This window comes from Excalfactoria chinensis, chromosome 12, assembly GCF_039878825.1.
Source record: "Excalfactoria chinensis isolate bCotChi1 chromosome 12, bCotChi1.hap2, whole genome shotgun sequence".
NCBI classification, from domain to species: Eukaryota; Metazoa; Chordata; class Aves; order Galliformes; family Phasianidae; genus Excalfactoria; species Excalfactoria chinensis.
In genome coordinates, this window is record NC_092836.1 from 4,896,973 (window position 1) to 4,921,628 (window position 24,656).

At 43.4% G+C, this 24,656-nt stretch overlaps 1 protein-coding gene across 1 annotated transcript in view; it reads left to right on the plus strand.

The window, feature by feature from the left end:
- The first annotated feature begins 2,400 nt into the window (after positions 1-2,400).
- Positions 2,401-24,656, plus strand: part of TAFA4 (TAFA chemokine like family member 4) — a 67,287-nt gene continuing 45,031 nt past the window's right edge. Inside the window, exons 1-2 of the mRNA XM_072347347.1 lie at positions 2,401-3,144; positions 23,667-23,802. Coding sequence (XP_072203448.1) covers positions 23,723-23,802 — 80 coding nt within the window. The 5' untranslated portion in view covers positions 2,401-3,144; positions 23,667-23,722. The remainder of the gene's footprint in view (positions 3,145-23,666; positions 23,803-24,656) is intronic.

A 24,656-nucleotide genomic window follows, 5' to 3' on the forward strand; every position in this document is an offset into this window, starting at 1 on the left:
TGAAGCCATAAGAAGCGAAGCCAAGGAAAGAGATGAACTCGTAGGGAAGCTAAAATGGTGGGTGTGGAGATTTTTATTAATGAATTGCAAAGCTGGAGAGAAAAGGAATATACAACCAATATAGAATTGTCTTGTGCCTAAAAATAGTCACCCAGCCAAGTGAAGCCATTTCCAGCTTGCAGAATATGGAGAGCAGAACATGAGCACACGTTGCCTTTGTCTCTTCAGCTGGAGCATCACATGTGGCAGTCCCAGTTGCTGCTCCCTGCATGCTATATACTGGTGGAGATATTAAACTGGGGCGTAATGATGAATGAAACTGAGGGACGTGTCTTGATTATCCCAAGTTTCTAATGTATAATTGAATTATTTTCGTAAGTATATTTCAAGCCCTTTGATTTCTGGCCTCTGTTTTTAATTACTCAGCCCCCTCTTGCCCTTGTGCATTATTATGCTGTTCATTAGCATTCTGTGAGACTACAGAAGTTTGACTTCTGAATAAAGTAGCATACGAAAGAGAAAGGATGCTTTTTATCTTACCACTTAATAATTTAAATGGAGCTCTTTTCTTTAATCAATGTTTAATACTACAATAGCTGTTTATTTAAACTGCGTATTGCCTAATTTTGCAAACAAAAAGGAGAGGAAGGATAAACACATTTAGAAATAATGAGCTTTGTAACTATTGTAATCTTCAAAAGATTTAAAATATCTACAGCACTTATAACGTCAGTTCATTTCAATGAGACGGTACCGTGGGCCTGGATGTATCTGTATCATTTATGCAGTGTTAAGCAGTACAAGCCTATTTTATATTTGCAGGAAGCAGAAAACCTTGCTAATTGCAAAACTGAAAGCTACTCAGCAGCGTTAATATTGTTGGCATGACCGCCAGCTGCGATGATTAGGATGTGTGACAGAGGGGGAGATAATTTGATCACAGGCCTGGGGACTGGGAGCTCCTGCATCCTGTACCTACAAAGGAAAATATGGGGAGAAAGGCAGTGGGGTAGAAATCCAGTGGGGATGCGCTGGGTGTGTGATGCTTTTTCTATGTCATCAGCAAAATATGGCTCAGTCATTATGGGCTGGAGCTGGGAGCCTGAGCCATGGCAAGGTCAGGGGGATCCGCAGAGCCTGACATAAAAGAGATGGACTAAAGCTCTCGTCCCTCTGCTCAGCGTCCTCATCTGTAAAACAGGAATTGATCAGGGATATCTTGAGGATTTAGAGATATCTGGAGACCGCTTTGGAGGCATTAAAACTAGCGAGCATAATATCTGCATTTCAAAGTACTCTTTGGACATCACTTAATTCATTTTGACAGCAGCCCTGCGCAAGAAATGTGGCCGTCTCCATTGTCTGGATGGGATAACTGAGTCCACGACCGGCCCGAGGCAGATGGGAAGGAGAGCTGATTGCTGGGGGCACCAGGGCAGGGGAGCAGTGAGCTCCTGTCTCCAGCAGCTCAGTTATAAAAGCACCTGTGGCCAGCAGCCTGTTCTATCCACACATGCTGGGGGTGTTGATCTCATGTAATCCCCACCTGACGTCCTGGCTGGGCTCTTTTCAACAAATTATTCCCTACAGAGCAAGACCTGACCTTTTTCTTCTCATTTGTATCTCCTGTCCCCTAAATCCTTCCCTCTGCTGCCAATACCTCCAGTTCTCTCTTCCTTCCCTCCCCCCCCGCCTCTCCTCCGACCTACTTCTCACAATCCTTTGTGCAAGCCTGGAGTTCCTTCTTTTCTCCACCAATTTCTGCCTCCTTTTTGAGGCAGAGGAGTCTGGGGTAAAGACTGGGAGTAACTGTGTCAGGAGCAGTAGGCAAAGGGACGGTAGCTCCGTGAGTAAAGACTGAGACTGAGAGAATTGACCTGATGCAGTGGGCTCATTCCCCTTTTTTTGGCTCATTTGTAAGTCCTGTTGACTTAGGAGAGCTAAGATGGGTTGTGCTAATGTGGGATGAGGGAGAGAGCTAAGATGGGTTTTTTGGACCCTTTGTTTCAGGCTGAATACATTTATCCAAGGTATGAGAATCCACTGCTGGGTTATTGATTCATAATGAGCAGTGGTGTAAAAGCTACAGAGATTTTTACTGGTTTTCAAAAGCATGCTTAAAAGTTGCAAGTGGCCAACTTGGAAGGCAAATATGCAATTCCAAATCTATAGCAGATAAGTGATTTCTTGTAATAAAAGTAGCCTGCCGTGTTCCACAAAGCATATATTCAGTGGTTCTTCCTATTTAAAGAATGTTTGTTCTAGATGATGATTTGCATTACAGCAGCACTTAGTCTGATCCTGGCTGTGTTCCCTGCCATCGCATTAAGCTCTACAACCACTTATTGCGAGACGGTGTCCTCCCTCATATTTAAGCACCTGCCTCCCGCTGTAGCGCGTATTGGGATATCGCTGGCGAAGCACGCACCGGGGCTGCAGGAGGAGCGGAGGCTGCAAAGTGAGTTGGTGAAGGCTGCGCAGAAAGTCAGTGGCAGAGCAGGAGGCAGACTCCGTTTCCCAGCGTGCTGGAAAGCATTGACCCTGGCTTCGCAGTCGCTCTTTCACTTTTTCCATTTGAACTAAATTCCCGAGCGTGATGATTTATTGATAACACGCAGGACTGTGGTGTCCGGAGCCGCACTGACCAGATCCGTGATAAGAGGAGAGGGAGGTTGGTGGCCCTGACCCTCCTCTCCCTTCTCAAGTTGCGGCTGTCTCCGGAAGATGCTGCGGGCTGAAGAAACGTCTCCTTCCTCCTCTTCCTCTCTCTGCTGGACCGCGGTGGGGCTCAGCTGAGGTCCGGGCTGCGCTGCAGCTCCACGCCCGAGCCCAGCGGGGCGGGCAGCTCCGTCTCCGAGCAGCTCAACCTTTCCGGCAGCGTGCCGGCCGCCCTGCGCGGAGAGGCACTGCGAGAGCCGCCTGGAGAGCGAGGGGAACCCCGGTACCGGGGGAGAAGTGGAGGGAGGGAGGCAAGGAAAGGAGGGCCGTGATACCGCGCTTCCTCCCCGCCCGCCTCTGAAGAGGAGGAGTAGGAGGGTTGCTCCGAAAGCACTCAGAGCCGCCGCCGAGCCGGTGCGGAGCATCATCCTGCCGGCAGTTGGAGGGCGGTGCGCTGCCCGCTGCCCTCCGGAGGCGCGGAGCCAGGTAGGCGGCGGAGGGAGCTGGGGGGTTGGAGCACCGGCACGGCGCGTCCCGCACGGGCGGCAATGGGGTAGCGCCGGAGAGCTCGGCTTCACCCACAGAGACTTGTTGGGATCGGGCTGCCCCGGCCCGCAGGCTCCGTGCCAGGCAGCGGGCAGCCTCCCGGCTTGGAGAGGCTGGGATGGGATGTTAGAGCTTTAGAAAGCGTCGCTCACGAGTGCTGCGGGCTGGGCACGGTTTGGCAGCGAGAGAGCAGCTGTGGGAATCACTCTTAAAGTATTCCTTTTATATTGAAATATAAAGACGTATTGCTGTGTGTGAAACTCATTTACTGCCATAGTTACTCCGGTGAATCCAGTGACTCAGATGGCACTGGCGGTCGGGCAGCTTGCTTTGCAGATATCACTCTTACTTTGGGGTTGTGTTCTTTTTCCCTTTTTAGAAATGTTTTTAATTTCACTACCAGTTTTATAGCTTCTGAAATACTTTCGTTTCCCAGATCAGGTGGTTTCTCACCACTGTACTTTTATCTTTACAAGCGGGAGGGCTTGAAGACTTTCTTTACAACAGAGCTCTAATAGAGCTCCCACTCCTTTCAGTGAGGTGTGTGTTATTTTCTGACCCCACCAACTTCGGTTTGACAAAAAGGAAAAGCTGAACATTATTTTTTTGGGGATGCTACTTTCCTTGTTTCAACAAGTTGCTTTGTTCTCTGATCCAGTAATTTCCTCTCAAACTCGAGTTTGTCATCGTTAGGTAGATGATGTGGTGATATGTGTGATGTTAAACCTGCAGTCACTGGGGATTAATGCATGGGCATGACATCATCGACAGCCAATGAGGGGATGGTTTTGGTCACGTACTGACCCAAACTGCCTTCCAAACCAATGTGGTGATCCTGCGCTGCCCTGATGGTGTAACACGAGTTTGGACATACAGGGTGGCTTCCTAACATGGTTTCATTGTTCTGCTCTGTCTTGTATCCTCTGAGATAGGCACAGCTCATTAAGCAGGCACATGTGTATGGTTAGTCTAATGGATCAAAGATTTGGGAAGAGTTGGACATATTAGTTTCCTGATGTTGATAGATACGATGTGGACGAGCTGCTTGTTGGCAGAATACAAACAGCCAAAGAGTTCTCAGGCTCTGTGGCAGGAAGGCTGCACGGGCAATGTGTGAGAGCATGCAGAGGCTGTACTTGTACAAACTGCACCTTATCACTTGGAGCGGAGCTGCTCACGTGGAGGTGGGCATAGGCACAGTTTGTGGGGCAGGGCAGCCTGTGTCCCCATGCTATGCTGGCAGGTTCTGCTGTGCTTTTGCCTTCACCCCAGCACCTGGATGCCCATGTACTGCCAAGGTCCAGCAGGGCTGAAGCTCTCGGCCTCTGATCTTGCTATGTTGTTTATGGTGGCTTAAACTCAGCTGTCTAGAGTAGCTTTTGCAGAATCACAGCACATGTTACCAAGCACAGCCTGCCCCCTGGAATGGGCATTTCTACTTCTGTTAACCTTCATCATTCTGCAGCAGATTAGTTCAAGTTCCCTGCAGGTCAGTGGGGGTCTTCAGCACTGGCTGCGTGTGACATGGGTCAGTATCACAGATACTTGCCCACATATCATGTGTTTATCAGTTTATTAACTATTTTCTTCTAGAGTTCTTACTCTCAAACGTAACATTTTGGTCCAGAGTGTTTTAAAAGAAGAGAAGTTTTAAAATATTTCTTTTTGTCTGTAGTTATGTGTATACACACACACAAACTCTCTTATCTGTGCCTTTGCATAGATAGCCATTTGTATTGAGGGAACCACGCAGAAGATTAGCAATAGAGCAGACGTGCCTCAGAGGTACACGTGATTCTTACACCTTTGATGCCAATAAAACGTGACAGGATACATCTAATGAATTACCTTTAAATCAGAAAGCAGTAAACAAGCCATACTTGGATTAGGGGAGTATTAAAATGAGAAGAATGTTAGCGCCTTTTGGTATCCTGTGGCACATTTTTACCAGCTAGGAAATAACATGGGCTACTGCAGAGAGAAAAGGTCTCTAGAGAACTGTAATGATTTTCATCTGTGTGAAATAGATTTTTCTAAATGCTGTTACTTACTATCTCATGTTTAGATGATGCCGTAGAAGAATTCTTTTCTTTCTCCTAATTTCACACCTATGTTTACTATTTTACTATTATTTTTTTGGAATGACTTCATTGCTGGCACAAGGTAAAGGTTTGATGTATCCCGGTAGCTAAAAGCTCCTAATTGCATAATAAAAACACAAGCAAAATGACACAAGAAGCTTAATGGTAGATTTCAGTCCAGTTCTGGACAGCTTTTCTGTGTCACCAGGGTGCAGAGATGGTCTGGTCCGTGCCCGTGTATTCTGTGGCACTTCTACCCAACTATCTAGAAGGTTGCCCTAGTTCTGGTAATTCCGGGGTATGGCTGAAATTGCATGGAAACTGAGACTGATATCTGCTCCTAAGAACAAGATTAAATTTAGCAGTTCTCCAGGTCATATGTCTGACCAAGAAAGCGTTCCCTGATATTGCCTCCCAGATATGACAGGTCTGGGTTAACTGTGAACTGGCAACCAGTTGGAGGTACTTGTGCAGGGCAGCTCTTGGTCTCCCAAAGCTGATCTTTAATCAATCCAAGGCCAATACCTGCTGCCCTTGTTCAGGCAAGATGACCAGACTGGGCTTTGAATGAAAAGGGCAGAATTTGGCCAGCATTGCTTAAGTGGTAGAAAGAAATGTATGTTGAAGAGGTAAACACTAAGATACTCAGGTTCATCTAGAATAGGGCTTCTTGTGAAGTCTTGAAATTGATATGCTCTTTCAATACTGCATAGCTCTGTTGGCCAATGAAACATCAATTCCTTAATCTAGAGCTAAGCTTGAATTTGTGAGTGCAAGTAATTGTTTTGTTTGGAACATCGATATTTAATAACACTCTAAGACAAATCTTTAACTCACTAACAACGTGAATAAGGAGCAGCAATGATGCCTTTGTGTGCTAAGCTTCATTGCAGCGTCCTGAGGAAAGTGTGAAGGAAATTGCTTTGTCTTAATTTTTGGAAGTTTTCAGAATAAGGAACTCTCCTCTATGTATGTGTTTCATCCAATATATTGGATTTTCCTTGTCTCACTCTTACAGTTTATGGCCCTGGGACTTCTTGCCCCCTCTCAAAGTCTACTCAGTATAACTCTCTCAGCATCTCTTTTTCCCTTTTAAAAATTTGATAACCATCATGCAAGCAGTTGTTTTGAAGCCAGTGCCAACCCTGTAGATCAGAAGATCACAGCACACTTTCACCTGAGGTTAGGCAGTGCAACGTGAGCTGCTTCACAGTGGCAAAGCATCCGGAATACTTGCAAGCTATGGGGATTTCTATTGGGTTGTGTCACTGAAGTCAGGCTCCTTTGCTATTCTGAAGAGTCTTATATGGAGGAACAAAGAATGGTAGATTTCACCAGGTTTGCTTTTTTTTTCCTCTTTCTTTCTTTTATTTCCTTCAGTGATTATTTTGGAAAGACCGTGAGCTGAAAGACTGATTTCCTCAGAGTCAGTAGAACTATGCCAGAGCAAGGCTTAAATGAAGGAAAGTAGTATCAGGTATCTCTGTGACTCCGAAGGTGACCCGTTGTTTTTATTGCCCTTCTGTTGTGTTTCAATTTCAGTTACACTTAACAGAGAACATCTGTGGAATAAAAACTCTGGTGGGGTCAGGCCTTTCTCCTTGGAGGATATTTCCCTCTGTGCAGCATCAGCACAAGCTTTCCCCCTCCTTCCTTTAAAATAACAAGCCGAGTGCCATGAGGATAAAGGATTAAGTGGCTCTACTTCCAGCCTCACTGTTACGTGACAGCGACATTCTGGTTAAAGGCCTCAGTCCCCAGCCCCCAGTGCAGAGCTCCTGCCCCTTTCTGTTCTCCATCCTGCCACTCGCAGCACCTGGCTCTGCATCGCATCCTGGTGAGCCAAGGAATGCAGTATAGTTGGCACCAGCCTGACTCTGATTCTGGAAGCGACTAACCATGCAATAGGAGAAAGCAGGACGCTGATGTTTTAGCTCTTAAAATGTTCCTAGGCTTTTGTCTAGTCAGCAAGAAACTGCTGCCTCAACCAGAACCATCTGAGTAGTGCCCAGGCATGAGCAAACCAGCTGACACAAAATCTTTGGGCAGATCTCAGGTTACAATCTGCACAATGCAGGTTTCTTATCGAAACCTTGTTTGCATTCCCTAAGCTGTGTGCCAAATCCACATCTGGTGTAAGTTTCTGAAGAGGAGGAAACTCAGTTGTTGTAGGCAGCACTGGATGGGTAGTGATTCTTCTTCTCAACAAAATTAAACAAGTTTCCTTTTTTCCTGAGTCATTTCAGATATTCAATTAAAAAATTTGGCAATGATTAGTTGATAGGGTCCATAGCCTTACACAGGTGCATCTGGGATTTATATATGCTGAGAGTTATTAAAGCTTCCAGCGTACATTCTGTGCATGTGTAATTAAGGAGTGACTGTACTTTGATGTCATTTGCTGTGTCATCCAGACTCCAATTATGGAGGCTGTGGTATTTCATATTGTCACTGGTGAGCAGAAGCATCCCTGTGTGAGTGGATCTGTTTGAAGGACCAGGCTGTGGCTGCTTTAGCTTAGAGAGCACAGTTATGCTCGGTTTTCTTTGCTGCTTCCATTATTCAATGAGAATTATGTGTGTTTATGATAGTCTGATCAGCAAATAGAATTGCATTGCAGATAAAGAGATATTGTGAAATACAGCGGTTTACATTAATAGGAAGGATTTATCTCGTTGCAGCACTGAATTTATGATGCCAAGCTGTGATATTTTCCTGTTTCAAAAATGCTATATTGCAGTGAGCTGATATCAGAGAGTGATAAGGTGTTTCTTTTTTAATTTAAGCCACTGTAACATGCTAATAATGTTGGAAATAGGAAGAGGAATGTCTCCCGAAATAAATATAATGCATTGATATTATAATTTCTCAATGAAATTCATTTAAGTTAAGACTCCTAAATGGAAATTATTGTTCTGTTTAAACTATAAAACAGATGTGGATGACATCTTTAACAGAAGCATGATTTTGGACTCAAGTCATAGGGTTAGTATGCTCCACTTAAATTAACCTTTGGGGCTCTTCATTAGTATTCCAAGAATGCAAAAGCAATGGTGATGATCCCTATGCTGGCCATTTCAGCAGCCTGTGAGCATTTGACTCCTTGCTTCCTTCCAGTTTTCTGACAAATGCCCAGCAGATACAGTCTCCTGAAGGAAGAGGAGTCATCTTCACTGTTGTCTCTTCTTCTGGCTGTTGCCAGGGACATGTCAATGCCAGGGCAAAGGAAATCTTGGTGATGACTGGGAATGCTCTCCCACTGCCACCTGCACACCATCTTTATCAGCTCTGGGGGGAACTGGCTGAGCCTCTATGTTACTCAGAGATACCCCCTCGGTTCTGCCTTGCCAAGCATGCAGGGAAGGGCCCTCTCATTTGTGCAGCTGAGAAGAGGCTGCTGAAACCTGGTGGTGGGACTCAGCACTGCTCCTTCCATAAGAAGCGTTATGATGCAGTGAGCTGTTGAACTTAATGTTGATCAGCTAGCATTGCTGTTAGGAAGCCAAACTTTTCCTTTTTGCACATAGGCAGCTTTGTCTCACTCCATGGGATTTTCATTGATTTCACTGGGATGCCCCGAGTATGAATACAGGTAGCTGTGAGAGATCCTGACTTTCCAGTGTGCTCATCTTGGCTGCATCACTATTTGTACTGAGCACTACCAAAGTAATGTAATGGCTGTGAAGCACGGTGGTTAGAAGTCAAGTGCTATAAAAATTTCCCCAAGCATGTGTCCACAGCAGCAAGAGGACTTGCACATAAAATAGGCCACTGAATCTTTAAAATGATGAGCAATTCTGTGGAATATAGCAAGTTTGTCTTATGCATGTATTCCTGTTAGAACAGTCAAACAGCATCTCTGAACCCTTGCACTGATATCCATTACCTGTAAGAGCACAAGAGAGTTTTTGATGCTGGCTTGTTTAGCTGAAATGTGCTACAGGAAACCAGCTTGACTATGGAAGTATTTACCTGTTATAGGCTTAACGAGCTGAATGGAGGGGAAAAAGCAAAATAATCATTTTAGTGCTGAATTACCCCACGTTTTTTTGTGTGCTGCTAAAATGGTCTGTTCTGCTTCTGTTTAATTAGAGATTGGTTTTTGTTTAGGGCCCATTAAGAGACCAAAATTATGTTAGGAAATTTACCTTTAAGAAGCTGCACTGATTCTTTTAATTTATGAATGCATCAGATAAGAAGGATTGTCCCTCTGTTTCTACACCAAATTGACACAGAGGGATGGATATGAGGTGAAGCAGGGCAATTTCTGGCAGAATCAGTGAAACATTCCACCTGAGAAATGAATTGGCTCATTCGGTTTGTTAACTGTTAGAAATTAATTGGTATTGAGCTTATCCACACACTTAATACCATTTCCCTCCAGAACATTTCCTTCCTGTAGATGTTCCCAGTGTGGTTTGTTGTTGTTGTTGGTTTTTTTGGTGGTCTATCCTTAAATTTAACAACATAATAAACATATAAGCTCTAAACCTTTAAGACTAATTACTGGTTATAGCTCTGAGTGAGGTGCAGCAGCATAAAACACAATTACTTACTGTGCTGGTGTGCATCAGTCACCAACCACACGCTGCCTGGTCACTCCCCAGCTGAGCCAAGCCGTGCTGTTGCATGGATGCAAAGGTAGTTGCCTGCACCCAGTGTCTTTGCAGATGGCTGGAGAAAATAGAGGAAAATGGGTTTTTTTAAGCAAAGCTCATGTATTTTTGTGTGTGTGTTCCATGTTCTTCTTGAACAGAAGCTTCAGTAATGTGTAAATGATTGCTGTTAAGTCTTGCTTGGGAGGGTAGATGGGAGTGGTAGCTATTTGTAATCGGCATATTCGGAATATAAGTAATTGTATCGTGGCTACAAAAATGATCTATCTTCTGTTTTTTTTCTTTTTCCTCATCTAAAATGAAAGCCACAGCTTGAATAAAGCCAGACTGATTTTGTTTTAAATATATATATATTTTGTACTGAAGTAATACAATCCATTACGGTTAATGAGTATTGTTGTCTTTTGTTTGAACTCTTTATTATAGAGGCTTAGAGTAAGAGAGCTTTAATAACAAAAGGGACACCTTCTCTGCAATGGCTATCCGATAACAATCCATAACATTTAAGAATAATATTTAAAAATAATTGGCTTTCAAATGAATGATTGTGCATTACTAATTGGCAGGCGAACGGAAGATCCGTAACCTCCAGATGAATGCGGTGTCTCTCTTTAAATAGCCTGCTAATTTCTCCTTCTATTTTTCCACATACAAGACAAAAATAAAATAAATCTAATTCAGGTTGTATTTTAATAGGACCAAACTGATAATTGCATTATTGCAGAGAAGGGCAGAATAGCTGGAGGATATGTGCAAGGTGCATTAGTCCCACGAATAGAAGCTGATTTACTTATTGATAGTAGAGACACGTTTTAGTCACTTTATAGAATTAACAATTGATCAGCTTGTTAGGTTCTAGTTCTTCATAAGCACGGCATGTTTATTCATTATTGTCATTACATGGTGCAGGCAGCTGAGGTCGTGATTAGTGAGGCACCATCTAGAAACATTTCGACTTGCTTAAATGGAACTTTTGCAACATGGCACCAATTCTCACTTTTCTCAGATAAATAAAACTTAGACCTGCCCGGTTAATTTGCATTTCATTTACATTTCTTTAGCAGATCAGATCTATTTGTTTTCCAAATGCCAGTGGACCAGGTTTGCAGAAGTGTAATAAGATGGGCAACATAAAAAGCATTGCTTTTAAATTGCCTTGGTCACTGTAAATATATGCCGATCTATAGGATGGCAAACGATAAACCAAACACGCTGCTGGAGGGGAATGGAAAGATGTTATTCCAATAAATATATTCATGATTGTTTGTCGCTAAGCATAAGTTATTTTTTCTAAATCAGCATTGACTTAAGCTGGAGCAAACTCGATAGCAAAAAAATCCCACAGAGGTTTCTCCTGCTACGTATGACTAATATATTAAAGAAGATAAATAGTCATTTTTAGAATTTATTACACAGTAGGATTGAGCACGAGAGCAAACCATTTTACAAACCTGAAAGTTAAGGTCACCCTGAGAAAAAAAGGACACTTAAGATGACTAGAAAGCTCCGCTTCCTCAAGAAACAGAGATTCAAAGTTTACTCATTGCACGGTGCCTTTTACAAAGCGTGAGGATCCCAAGTGTGAAACCAGGGGCTGTTTTGATGTGCAAATATTTAGAACTGCACAGTGGGTAGGCAGGAAGGCACTGACTTCTCACCAGCGCTGCACATTAACTCCCAGTCTCTCCACTCATTTCAGACTGTTATGCTTTTTGACAGAGGTTTTCATGACGTGTCTCGGTATTAGGGATGAAGCGTCTGTAATGTTTCACTGAACTCTAACTCAATTGGTTTTTCCACCTGCCTTTTCTATTCATGTCTTGTTTTACTCTATTTTTTTTAAGATCCTTTATGAGTATTTTAATCACACCGAACACCTTTAAGTTTTGGTTCATAGTTCAGACTTTTAGGAGTAGGAAAATTTGCCTTGTAACATTTTCTTAGGGCTTGTTAATGAAGTTAATGAATGATTTTCCTATTAGGCTGTCTTATCTTAACTAATACTGCTCCCTTGTTTGAGCTGTGGCAAAATCAGGACGACATTGATTTTCTTTAAGAGATGAATAATGAAAGATCCGAATTCTTAAATATGCAGATAAAGATAAGTGACTTAATTACAAAATTATCAGTGGAAGGTGGTGAGATGAATTAGCTGTTCTAATTTGTTGTATATGTCAATATACCGTGACATAACCTGGAGTGTTACGTAAAATCAACTTCTGATATCTTCCTTTAATTTTTGATGTGGTTTCATCGTGTTTTTGGTGAACTGTTCTTTTGGATATTGCCTGGGACTGCCTGTCCCAGCTTTAGCTTACAGAGGACTTGATTCTGCAGATGCTTAATGTCCAGTGCAATGCAGCCAGATGAAAATAGTCCTGTTCTGATCAATAGTAATATTTACAGGCTTTACGTGGTGGAGGCTAGGTTGCTTTTTCCAGTGACTGGCAAGTTCTTCTCTTTGATCACTTGTGCTATGAATATCATAGCTGGCAAAATCCCAGGCTCAAATCTTGCTGGCTTTTTGTTTTGTTTTGTTTTTTGGCCTGGCTTTACAAATTGCACATAATAGAAAAGGGAAGTCTCATGGCCTCTGTCCTTCAGCCCGTGTAGCTTTAGATATCATGCACCTCCTGTCAGGGCAGAGCCCAGCTAACTGCAAACAGGCACCTTGCTGTGCTGTGTAGGAGGAGGGCTCTGTGTGAGTGCCAGGTTGGTCGTCTGCTCTTCTGGCCACTGCTCCCAGGGGAGGAGGAGGGAGAAGGAGCTGCTGTGTGACGACATGGTAGCTGATCTCATTAAAGGAGGAGATAAATGGCCTTCTACTGGAAAGGCTGCCCCGTCACAAACTTCTTTTTCTTTTTCTTTTTTTCTTCTCATGAGTTCCACTGTTGGATCCCCCAGCGGAGTATTTATGTGCACAGTACTGTGCCTGGAATAAAGCTTTCACTATTCTTATGCTTAAATTCTAAGTGACTCCCGAGTCATGCTGGTTTTCAAGCTTGAAGACCCTGTATTTTTTTTTTCAGGATATATTTTCTCAAATCTCAGTGCAGCTACAAATACATCATTTGACAAGCATGGCTGAGCTGCTGCTTCGGGTCCTTGGGTCACTGACTTTCTGTTGCAATTGCATTGTCCAGCAGTTGTTCTGAAGTTTGGTTATTCTTATAGTTTCGTGACAGCTGTTATCTTCCAAGGGTAAAGCATAAGCTGGATCACGAAGATTTCAGATTTTGCCTTCTCCTACTGTTGTGGCTGCTCTCTTCAAGGAATCTCAGCTGGGTGATGCAAAAGAGAGCGGCTAAGGCGTGGGTATGCCACGCTTCCACTGGGAGTAGATTGGACAGTGCCTTTGTAAACTCCCTGGGTGTGGTATCAGCACATAGGATAGGAGATGAGAACTCTGTTAGGATGGCTTTATTGAGCTTACATGGGATGATCTGACAATACAGAGTGTGATTTTTGTCCTAGACTGACAGACTTTACCCTGAGATTGTTACTCAGCAGCTCCCTGACAAAATGGGAAGAGCTGAGCACAGACTGCTGCTTCAGGCTTTGTGTGGGTTTATCTTGTTTTATTCATTTTGTCTTGCTTTGGCTTTTGATTAAAGATAATACTTGTGTCAATGAAATGAGTAGCAAACACCTGCCACATTATGGATTTTGTTACGTTAGGAGCTATGAGGGGAGCCAGTGTTTGTCATTCAGAAGAGGAAGGCTGCCAGGACCAAAGATGTAAATAAGAGCCAAGGAAAATTAATTGCAAACCTGTCAAGTCTGGTCTGTCTTTATTGTTATTACATGGTGCTCAGCAGATCTTACTTAGAGATGGTAGAAAAAGAAAAAACAAATCCTGCTACTTGTGCAAATTCAGCTGAAAGAAACCCAGCCACAGCAAGATACTGTTACTGGTTTTTCAGTGCCGGGGGAGCAATTGTGGGATTAGTTCTTTCATCCTGAAATCTTTTTCTTCAGTGCTTCACAACATACAGGTATGGCTGTGGCTCTACATTTGTGTTCCAAATAATATTGTTCTGGGAGAGCTTCATGCGGTCCCCAATGACCAGGTTGTTGCTCTGGAGCTTAACAGCTCTGCTAACTTAACACAGACCCAAGCAGAGCAATAGCAATGATGGTAGCCTGCAGTCTGCTCTCTTCTTGGTGCAATACTCACACTTCTAGTCTGAATGCTGACAAACAGCACACAGATCCTGGCTCTCCGTGGTATAGGCAGCCTGATCTTGAACTCCATACTTATGCATCTCTGCACTGTCATCTGCTGTGCAGAAGTATTTTGACCCTAAATACTTCAGAATGGAGAACAGTGAGCTTCAGAACCAATCACTTTCCTGTTAGAGTGACCATTATAGGAATATTCCAGTATTAAATTAGAAATTTTTCATGCTCTCCAAGATCAGATGTTGAGACCTTCAGGTTCAAAAGGCAGTAGATTATTCATGTGATACTGCTGTTCTCAGGTAATAAGTTGGAGAGTGGTACTGCAAGCAGAAAAATAATGAGGAAGTCCTGTTCAATTGAGTCAAATTAAAAGGACATGATCAGCTGTCTCTGGCTTGAGCACAAAAATAATTTAAAATGATGAACCACACCCCCACTGGCCATTTATTCTGCTTTAAGCAGTACTGTCTGTGTACCAAGTAAGTTATGGTATCTTTCTGCCAGAAAGATGCTATAAAACACCTCATACTCACAAATACCTCCTCAGAATTAAACAGTTTGAAGGAAGCTGAGTAGATAACTACCAGAGTACTTCTCCTATTTGCTTAAAGCCATCAAAATTGGGAAAAGGACCGAGAGGGTGGTAACATAAATAAAAAGAATATTTCAGGAGCAGAGATGTTGCTCATTTCCATCTTACATATGAACAGTTGTCTCCATGGGGCTCTTTCTAAAACACCCTTTCGGGACTCATCAGTCAGCAGCTGCGAGCAGAGGAGGGAATTCTGATCATTCTTTGTGAGCTTTAGGTGAGGGTAGAGATGGTTTAAAACCAGTCAGACCAGACAGGCAGCAGATGGCTGCAGGAGAATGAGAGGGATCTGCCCCAAACAGTGCAAAGCTCCGCCTTTCATTTTGGATGCAGTGGAAGCCTCTGGTGAGCAGAGGTTTGGTTACCTACAGGTTCTTTTGCTGATCATGGAGGTTGCTGTTTGCAGGGAAGGAGTTTCATCTGGAGAGGGGAAAATATAAATGTAGTATGAGATTTTATATATTTTATGTATGATTTCTTGTTTGTTTGTTTTTTGTTTTTTGTTTTTGTTTTTTTTCTTCAATTCCATTAGCTTTTCCTGTTTTCCGTTGTGTTATTTACCACTGCTAAAGCTGAAAGGCCTGAGAAATTCTTGCTGTTGCTCCTGAGACATAGAGCATTTCTACTAACAGCGAGATTCCAACTGCAATAGTCCTGTGACTGTCTCTCATTCTGTGTGGCTGTGTTGCCTATTACCAGGCTATGGAAGTGCTTTGTGCATTAACCTGAAAACTTGGATTTGAATCAATGATGTGACCACTCCATAGGACTCTTTAAAAATGTATCTCACGGTGAAGGAAATTCTGATGGGAATGGTTAAAGTGAGAGAATTTCACTTTTGTGTTTCAGTTCATCAATCTTTAAAGAGACACTGGTAGGTCAAATGGGTCTAACACTGATCGATTTACAAGAAGAATCTCTTTTTAAAGTGAATCACAATTCATCTCCAATGGGAAATTGAAAAATTAAATAAAATGCAGCTGTGGTCCTGATGGGGGAGTATTTAATTAGCTCAGCCCCTCACACACTCTAGTTAGTCGTCCCTTAAAATCCATAATCCAGTCTGATCTGTTTTTCACAGTCCATTACATTTTTGTTCCGTTAGCTCTGACTGGGTCTGAGAAATACATTTGATTCATGCCTACCTCCAAGAAGGGCATCTTTTCTTGAGTCTGAGGACACATTTCATGGTATGTAACAATCAAACATGTCTGTCTCACAGTCTAACTACAAAGGGCTGCTTGCTGCTTAACTGCAATTTAGGAACATGTAGGACATTGTCATCAACCCGGAAGGGAAAGATCTGTTGAAAACTTGAGTCAGGATCTAGTGAAGTTCTCATAATCTTGTTTTCTGGAAGGACAGCTTCATTTGAGCTACAGCTGGCATTAGGATGGAGGTAAATGATGTATGCTGAGGGTTTATTTTCACAGAGTCATAGAATGGGCTGGGTTGAAAAGGACCACAATGATCATGTAGTTTCAACCCTCCCTGCTATGTGCAGGGTTGCCAACCAGCAGCCCAGGCTGCCCAGAGCCACATCCAGCCTGGCCTTGAATGCCTTCAGGGATGGGGCATCCACAGCTTCCTTGGGCAACCTGTTCCAGTGCATCTCCACCCTCTGGGTGAGAAACTTCCTCCTAATATCCAACCCAAACATTCCCTGTCTCAGTTTAAAACCATTCCCCCTTGTTCTGTTTTCATGGGATTATCGGTAGGGTCAGTGACTGAAAAGTTGTGTGTGGGATGGAGGTGCTCTGTTTAGTTCATATTGTCTATCTGAAGCCACAGAAAGGTGACATCTGCTGAGACGTTTCCTATCTGCTGCTAATTAGGATAGGATGGAAATTTGGAGGCTGCTCTCTTTGTTGTAGGATTTGTTGAGGATTGTTGACGATATTCACATTTCATTTACCAAAAAGTGCAGAAATATGTATTGTGGGGACCTGAAAAATGGGATTCTGTCAGAGATCAGAGAAATGAAAGGTTCCTGCAATCATTTTCTTTAATCACAACCAAAACCAAACCAAACCAAATTAACTGTCCATCCAAGGTGGCTGGAAATAGTGGTTCTTATTCAGATGTGAGTACCTGTAACGTGCTCAGAAAGCACAACACCCAGGAACAGAAACGGTGGTTATTTTCTTTAGCTCTGCCATTGTGAGCATGACCTCAGACAAATTGTATCTGGGGGAAGCAAGGGGAAACAGCTGCCAATCTGATAGTAAATCTGGAGGCTGTGGCAAAAGGACAGAGCTCCGGGAGACAAAAGGTGGAGAAAAACCTCAAAGAGATTTGAGAGGAGGAGGGCAGGGCACTGCTGGCTGTGACGAGGTATATGAGTCAGTCAGAGCTCAGCACAGGCTGAGATAAAGCTTTGGGCAACGGGCATGGTGAAAAACATAACTATCATTCTGTGCATGTTTTGCTCCCCCAGCACTCTGGCAAACAGTAGCTCATGTTAAATAAGTGATCTAAATGTGCTACCAAGTCCAGCTTGTTTTCTTTTAACTTTCTTTTTTTTTTTTTCTTTCCCTGTGAATCTTGATTTTATTCATAAAGTCTCGAGTTCCCGGATGAAAATAATTAGAGGAAATTTGTCTTTTCTGCTTTGTAATTATTTTTAAGATAGTTAATAGCTCTCCAGAGGTGATGAAAAGCTGATTAGGAGCTGATTGTTGTCTACCATGAAACCAAACAAACGATCAACAATTTATTACTTTCAAGAGATCTCACATTTTTTAAGGCAATCATAATCATGGGAAAGTGAGCGGATCTCATACTTCATTTCCAACCCTGAGCATTTCAAAGCATAATGGAAACTATGCCACTTAGCTTCTTCCAGCTCCTCCCCATCACTCATGTGATCATGAAGTGGTTTGTGCATGAGCAAAGGGGCCATACACAACCAAAACCTATTGTAGGCAGATTGGGAACAGAAAGCATAAGGTTTCTAAAAGTGTATTTTTTTCCCCCTTTTCTTAAGCAAATAAAGAAGGAAGTTTTACTTTGCATGTGCCGTTGTTTGTTTGAAGTCTGGCCATGCTCTTACCCCAGTCAACATAACTAGGCTGAGCCCCCTGTGTGGAAACACATTCACATGCTGCTCCTTTAGCTGCGGCAGGTGCCAGAAAGAGGGCTCTGCTTCCATCTCCCCTCTGACACTTCAGGTGCTCCAGAGGTAAATACCATGCTATCACCTCTTACTGCTTCTGACAAACAGTATCAGCTTGCTGCTGTTGCTGTCCTGTCTCAGCAGAGGTAAGGGGTCTGTCTGGCTTTCCTGTGACTGTGAAGGGATGCAAACAGCAGCCAGCAGTTGATTAACCTCCCCTAAGCAAGGAGGCCGCCTTTCACCACTGATCAATGCATGACCTCCAGTTGAGGTTTCTTTCTGTCTGCCAGCTGTTCTCCTGATGCTCTCACGCACTGCTGCAGAGCAGGTGGGATTCCCAGAGGAGGCAGGAAGACAAGAAAGGGAGGAGGAGGGACAGTGAAGGGGGTGTGAAGAGGCTGTAAGAGGGAGGGACAAAGGAAATCACTTCTGGAGAGGAGGAAGCAGAATGTAAATAATAGGAGTTTGGAAACTCTCTTGCACCAGGGCATGCTGTCACAATGTAGAAAACATTATGAGACTCCTGGTACTTGCAGAGCATGATATAAAGGATGTAAATCCTCACTCAAGTCTCTCAAACTCAATGAGAACTAAACTTACCTGTGCTGTGTCTATACAGTTATGGTCATGTTCCAATTAGTCCCCAAAAAGTGGATACTTCTCCAGCATATGAGGCCAAGCAAAAGCTAACTGTGCTATTTTTTTTTGTACAAAAATAGGAATATTAAACTTTCAGTTTGCTAGTATTTATCCTATGCGCTACAGTGTAACTGGGAGCAAGAACAGAAATAGCATAGCAGAACGTATTTTGCTGTTGGCTTGTGTAGTTGATAACACAGGTGCTAAAAAGTGTGCATTCAGTCCATAATTACACTTTTGGAAATTTAGTGCTGTATTTATGAGATGCTTTTCATTAGAATCTTTTAACAATTAGCTAATGAGTCCCAAGTGGGACAATTATCCCATATACCCAGGCAGTTGGGATTCTTCATTGGCCAATGCGCATCCATTGCTCATAAAGCATGTTTGTGTTCTAAAAGTGAATCTAACTGTTCTGTGCTTCCCTCTTGGAGTGTTTCATGGAACGAAATGGAAGCAGAGATCAGATCACACTGGTGATGCGGAAATGGACAGACCCTGTCAGAGTCATGGCCTGATGGGGACCGAGGGGGAAGAATGAACAGATGTGATGTGACTATTTACTATGAGTGAAATGTTTTAGGGAATGAGGGAATGTGGTATTCTAATGCAGTAGGATTGGAAAGAACTAGATGTGTCTGCATAAATCCCCTAGAACCAGCAGAAAGGCATAATGACAGCTAGATGCACCACAAGTTGACCGTGGTCAAACTCCAGTAAAACTCCAGTACACCTAGGAGGTGTTTCCAGTTTCTTTCTGCCACTATTTGCCTCCACTTATAAGAGATGTACGCTGGATGGCTGTGCTCAGGGTACTGAGGTATGAAGACTTATAGTTGGGGATCATCTGCTTCTCGCATGCTTGGTAGAAAAAGCTTATAGTAGGGGAAATGTGTATTTGCATTTGAAACACTCTGCTGAAGAGATTTATTTCAGATATGCGTTTCTCCGTATCTCTTGGCATGCTGCCTGCTTTGCAACAGCACTGCTTTGCTTTCAGGGAGGTCAGCTGGGAGTGGAGCAGGACACTGCCTCTTCTTTGAGCAGAGCTGAGGCAGTTCCTGTGCTTCCTTGAACGCAGTGCTTGCAATTCTGCCTATTTCTTAAGTAGGCCATACACCGGAAGGTGGGGAAGACTTTGAGCTGTTTCACAGGCTACAGTGAGGGCCTGAAAGAACCTGGATCATCACAGTGTAAAATTCTCTCTGATAAATGTAGTTGAAAGAGTTGAAACTCTAATGAGGAAATATCCTGTGTTTGCTGTTTAAGTCGAGAAGCCTGTTTGCGAAGCCTTCAAAATGAAACCTTGATAGCAGTGCTTACCTCTCTGTGCATTTACTTTGGCAGAAGGGTTCTTTGTAGGGTGATTATGAATAATAAATAATGCTATATGGAGGAAAGGGTACATTCTGTCTTCACTTTACAGCTACAATTTACAGGATTACAGCTGTAATCCTATTGGTCTTAGTAGAATTCTTTTCCTGAAGGAAAGATGTTGGCTCAGTTTGAGTTGAGAGAGCAACCCTAACATCTTTTCCTAACATTTCAAGTACCAAATTATGTCCTATTTCATTTAAATGATCTTCTCATATTTTTTTCTTTTATTTCTGGGCTGCAAGTGATCAGTTACTTGTGCCAGCATAACTCAGCTGCTAGTTCTATCAGCCATGTAAATGCTCTTTAAAATGAGAGTTCTGGGAATCACAGGTGCTGGAGTTAATGTATTTGAAGACCTGAGTGCTCTCCTGCATGGAGTGGACCTAAGCTAGGCTCTGCAGTTCACATTGTGTCAGGTTTTGAGTCGATACCTGACTTGTTTTGCCTCAGCACAGGCACTAACTGCTGTGATTTCAAGATCCTCCTTGCATTATGGGAGCTTGAGAGCTTGTGGCACTCCTCTAGTTTTCACCTTCAGTTTGTTCTCGCCTTGAATTTGTTTTCCTATTCTATATGCTTCTGTTACTGCTTCTGTGTGACCTGAGCTCCATCGGGTTAAACTTTGAGGCCTTTAGTCCTACTAAAGACAGCTTTCTAATAGAGGATCCATATTTTTACTCCCTACAGCCCTCCCAGCTCATCCTATTAACAGGTCCACAGTGTATGGACAGTTTGTTCTCATCTCTAACAGGGACAGTGAAGACAGATATACACCAGAGAGAGCTCCAAATGCTGATGAAGACAGACACATCTGCCCCCAGACAAATGGCACATGGGACGTCTACCTTAGTGTGGATAGACTGTCTGTTGTTGGGGCCAATATCTCATGTTCTGTGGATATAACAGCAGTTCAGTAATTGGTGATCTGGCTTTCCTCAGTGCTACCTGCAGGGAAGTAACTGCAGCAGAAAAGCTGGTGTTAGGTCTCTGAGTAAAGGACATGGGAACTCATCCCAGTAAACGTTTTGCTTTCTTATAGTGGGAGAATGGTCTCATGTTACTCTGTGCACAGTTTTGTGTTCTTTCTCAGCTTGCATTGAGCCTTCTTACTAGAGGTAGGTGTTAATGTGAATAAGGATGGGCAGAACTGTGATAACCCCACTCAAAAGATGCACAGGATCTATCAGTCTGGAAAGTTTGTTACCTCTCATTGTGGCATTAATACAGATCATCTCTAGTTACTTTACCTTTTGGTGTTCACTTCAAAAAACCTGATGCTGAGAAATCAGCAGCAATACAGAGAAGAGCGACGTGATGGATTTAATATTGCAAAACCTCTCAAGGAGAGGCTTCCTCCATCGAACGAACGTATGTGAAGTTGCTCAGCAAGGGCTCGACTGCAGGCCACAATTGCTGCGTGTGATAGCAGAGGAGAAGGAGAAACAGCCTAATGAGATCGGATGCCTGGAAGCGGAGCTGGACAAACGCTGATTAGAAATAAGGCGCAGTGTTTAAAGGGAGGTTAATGAACTGCTGGAATAACTTTGCCGTGCTGAATTTACTGCAATTTGAAGGCTTCAGATCAAACCTGTGGCTGTGATTTGAAGCATTATTGGCCCATTTCTGGGGGCTCTCGGAGGATCTCGAGGGTTGGGAGCAGCGCTCAGCCTGGAGTCTGCCCCACACAGCCGCCTGGCTCCCAGAGGGGAAGGGGGGGGTGTGAACGGAGGAGTCCTGTGACAGCAGCGTGTTAGCATGATTAATGACAACACTTAATTTGCACGGACAGCTCATTCCCGCACGAAGGAGAGCTCGCGGGAGCCGACGACAGCTCCGCCGTGCGGAGGCGACACGTCGCCGCCAGGGGGCAGCAGCGCCACACGGCAGAGCCGGCGGCCACCAGGAGCCTCCAGGAGCCTTCGGGAGCCTCCGGGAGCCGCGGTCCCGTTGCGAGGTGGCCGTTTAAGAGCCTCCCTTTAGCTGACTGCCCTCTCCTCCCCCCCCTCAGGAGTTCGAGAGAATGGAGGAATTAAGGCTTTCTAAATATTTAATGGATGGAGGTTGTCTAAATTATTGAATAGCTTATTATAAGAGATGGCTTAAAAAGCTTTGGTAATTCATCCTTTGCAGAAAGCGGCTGTAAGAGGCATTTTGCAACATGTAAATATTGGTGGGAAGAGTACTTACTTTAGAACGCCGTCTTATTCTATCAGAAGAAATACACGGTGCCTGCAAGGCATCAGAAAGCCCCACGATATCAGTATTATCTGCCTCTTTTGCTGTATCCCTTTAATTAGAATGGGTTGGAATAATCAGTGCTTCTCTGTCTCTACCCAGTGTTTAATGTGTCTGTGACACTGAAGTTAGTATTTACTTGTAGGTGCATCTCAAGTTCTTCTTCCTTCTCTCTGATAAAAATAAAGGAGCAAAGAAGCGCCAAAACCTAATTTGGTGTGTTGAGATATTGATTCCTGCAGGAGCACTGTGAGGATATATTCATCTGTTCTATTATGAAATGGGTAAAAATGTACCACGCAGCCACTTCAGTCATTCAGTACTGTACTGGAAAGCCTGTTTGCCTGCTTTTCTTCTCAGAAGCATGCTGATTTTTTATTATGATTAATATTTTATGTACTTAAGAACTACTAATAAGGAAGGCTGGATATAATGCTTGCCTTCAGACATCTTTTTGCCCACGTTTTGATTTGATTTGAACTGCTGACTTTGGCTCACTCTGAAACTCTACATTTGAAGATGAAGGTGGAGTAAAATGTGGTTAATTATGGATTGTTGGTCTGGTACAGCTTTAATTCCAGTGATTACTATTTTCTCCTGGTGTTCTGAGCAGGAAGAAACTGAGTGTGTTGAGCCAGGGCCATTCCTGTCCTAAGCTCCTAGAAGGTGTCTGCTTACTGACTGTTCTGACCCCAGTGTGTGTTAATGTAATTTTGTGTGTCTTAAAAAGTGGGTTTCTGATTGATCAAAGGAATACTCAAATGAAAGGAGTGGTGGGAGAACATGAGAAAAGGTTATTGTGGTCAATCTGTCAGGGAAGACCACGTTATTATTACTCTCACAAATTATACCGTGTTGTGTTTCCAATAGCAGAAGGTCAAGTTGAGCCCAGGGATAGAAGTGAGAGAACAAATATTAACAATAAAAGCAAAGAGACTTGGCTGCCTATGAAATGGGGTGATTGAGCTCATTATTCTGTGGCATGCGTGTCACTGCTGCTAGAAAACCATCTTCACGTAATGACTTGGAAGTGTAGCTTCTGGTTGCAGGTGGGCTTGGCCTGAATGTGGTGTAAATAGAAACAGAAGCATCAGTGAGAGCAGTAAAACATTGATCACACAGATGTAGTCCTATGGATGCAGCCCTATGGACCCTCTCTGCTCCTGGGGTAGCTGGACTCCAGGGGCCTTGGCCAAATCCTTATGAATACAGTGAAGGGTTTCACTCCACATTTAATAACCTCTTGTTCAATTTGTTGGAGGTTTCGAGCAATCACGTGGATATTGTTTGCACTGTGGTGGTGTCCTTCCACAATCTAACAGCTTCCATGGCATTGTGTGGAGAGGGAAGGCACTTGGTTATAGACCACAGTAAGCAGTGTGCCTTGTATGTGTAATTTCCAGGGGAGCAAGCTCTGTCTTTTGTTAATGTAGTGGTATTCCAGAGCTGTCTCAACACAGTCTCCCTGTATTCTTTTAAACAAGTGAAAAGAGCAGCATGACTGCTGCCTTTGGCATCGGGTTGTACTGTAGATGGCACTGTGAAGCAACGATTTTGATAACAAAGATCTATTTCACAGCATCATTCTAGCCATTAATTGCAGTGTAATACGGCTTTCTTTGTAGGTCCCCAAAGTGAAGAGAACATTCTGAAATGCAGAAAGGCTTATCTGCAGCCGCAAATGGGAATCTGGAATAACTATGAAAAACACACTGAAATAATTGTGTTTGACTGGAACAAAATTCTTGTGAAGTCCCCAAGGTAAGAGCGCTTTTTAGCTTTCAAATGACACTGAAGCTTTGCTATTGTGGTTAGCAACACTATCCACTTGAATCCAAGGGAGTTAAGGCTTGACATTTCTGAGAGTGGCAGCCCGCTGATGCTGAAGGGCCCAGCACCCCTTGTTGCTTCTGTCTGCCAAACTTCATTCTTCCCTTGTCTTGTTAAAGATCACCCTGTTTCCCTCTGTATCGGTGGGCTGAGGACTTGTATCCTGTCTACCTGCAGGACAGACTGAGGTCTGCAAGTGTTGTGTTGTTGCATTGACACTGAATGGTTTTAGCAGCCTCTCAGTTTGGATGTGACTGTATGGATGATCTGTAGTATTTAATTCCAAGGGTTAAATCCTGCTTTCAGTTACACCTCTGGAAACCTGAAGGAAGGCCCCTATCTTCCTTATGTTACTAAAGAGTGAAACCAGAGCTGGGATGTCCGCTGATACCTGGATCAGATTTCTGTGTTTGACTTTAGGGTGGCAGAGTTGATGAGCAAGATGAGTAAATCATGGCTTCCTATTTAGAGGTATTGGCCTATGAGGTGCAAGCCACGTGTTAACCGTTGTCATAAGAGGAGAAGGAAAACGATGGTTAAATCCAGCTCTCTCCTCAGTAAAGTGATGTTGTTGTTGTTACCTGGGGAAAATCTGGGGAATGAATTCTGAAATGGCAGATTTTGAAATGGTGGATTGATTTCAGTACCTGCAGCGCAGTTTAGTTAAATGAAGATCAGCAGCAATAACAACACTCGTGCTGCATTCACGTTCAATCAGCACCATTAGCTGCAATGGCCTCATGTGGTTCAGCTGGGTGTAGGTGAATTAGGCCTATGGTTATCAG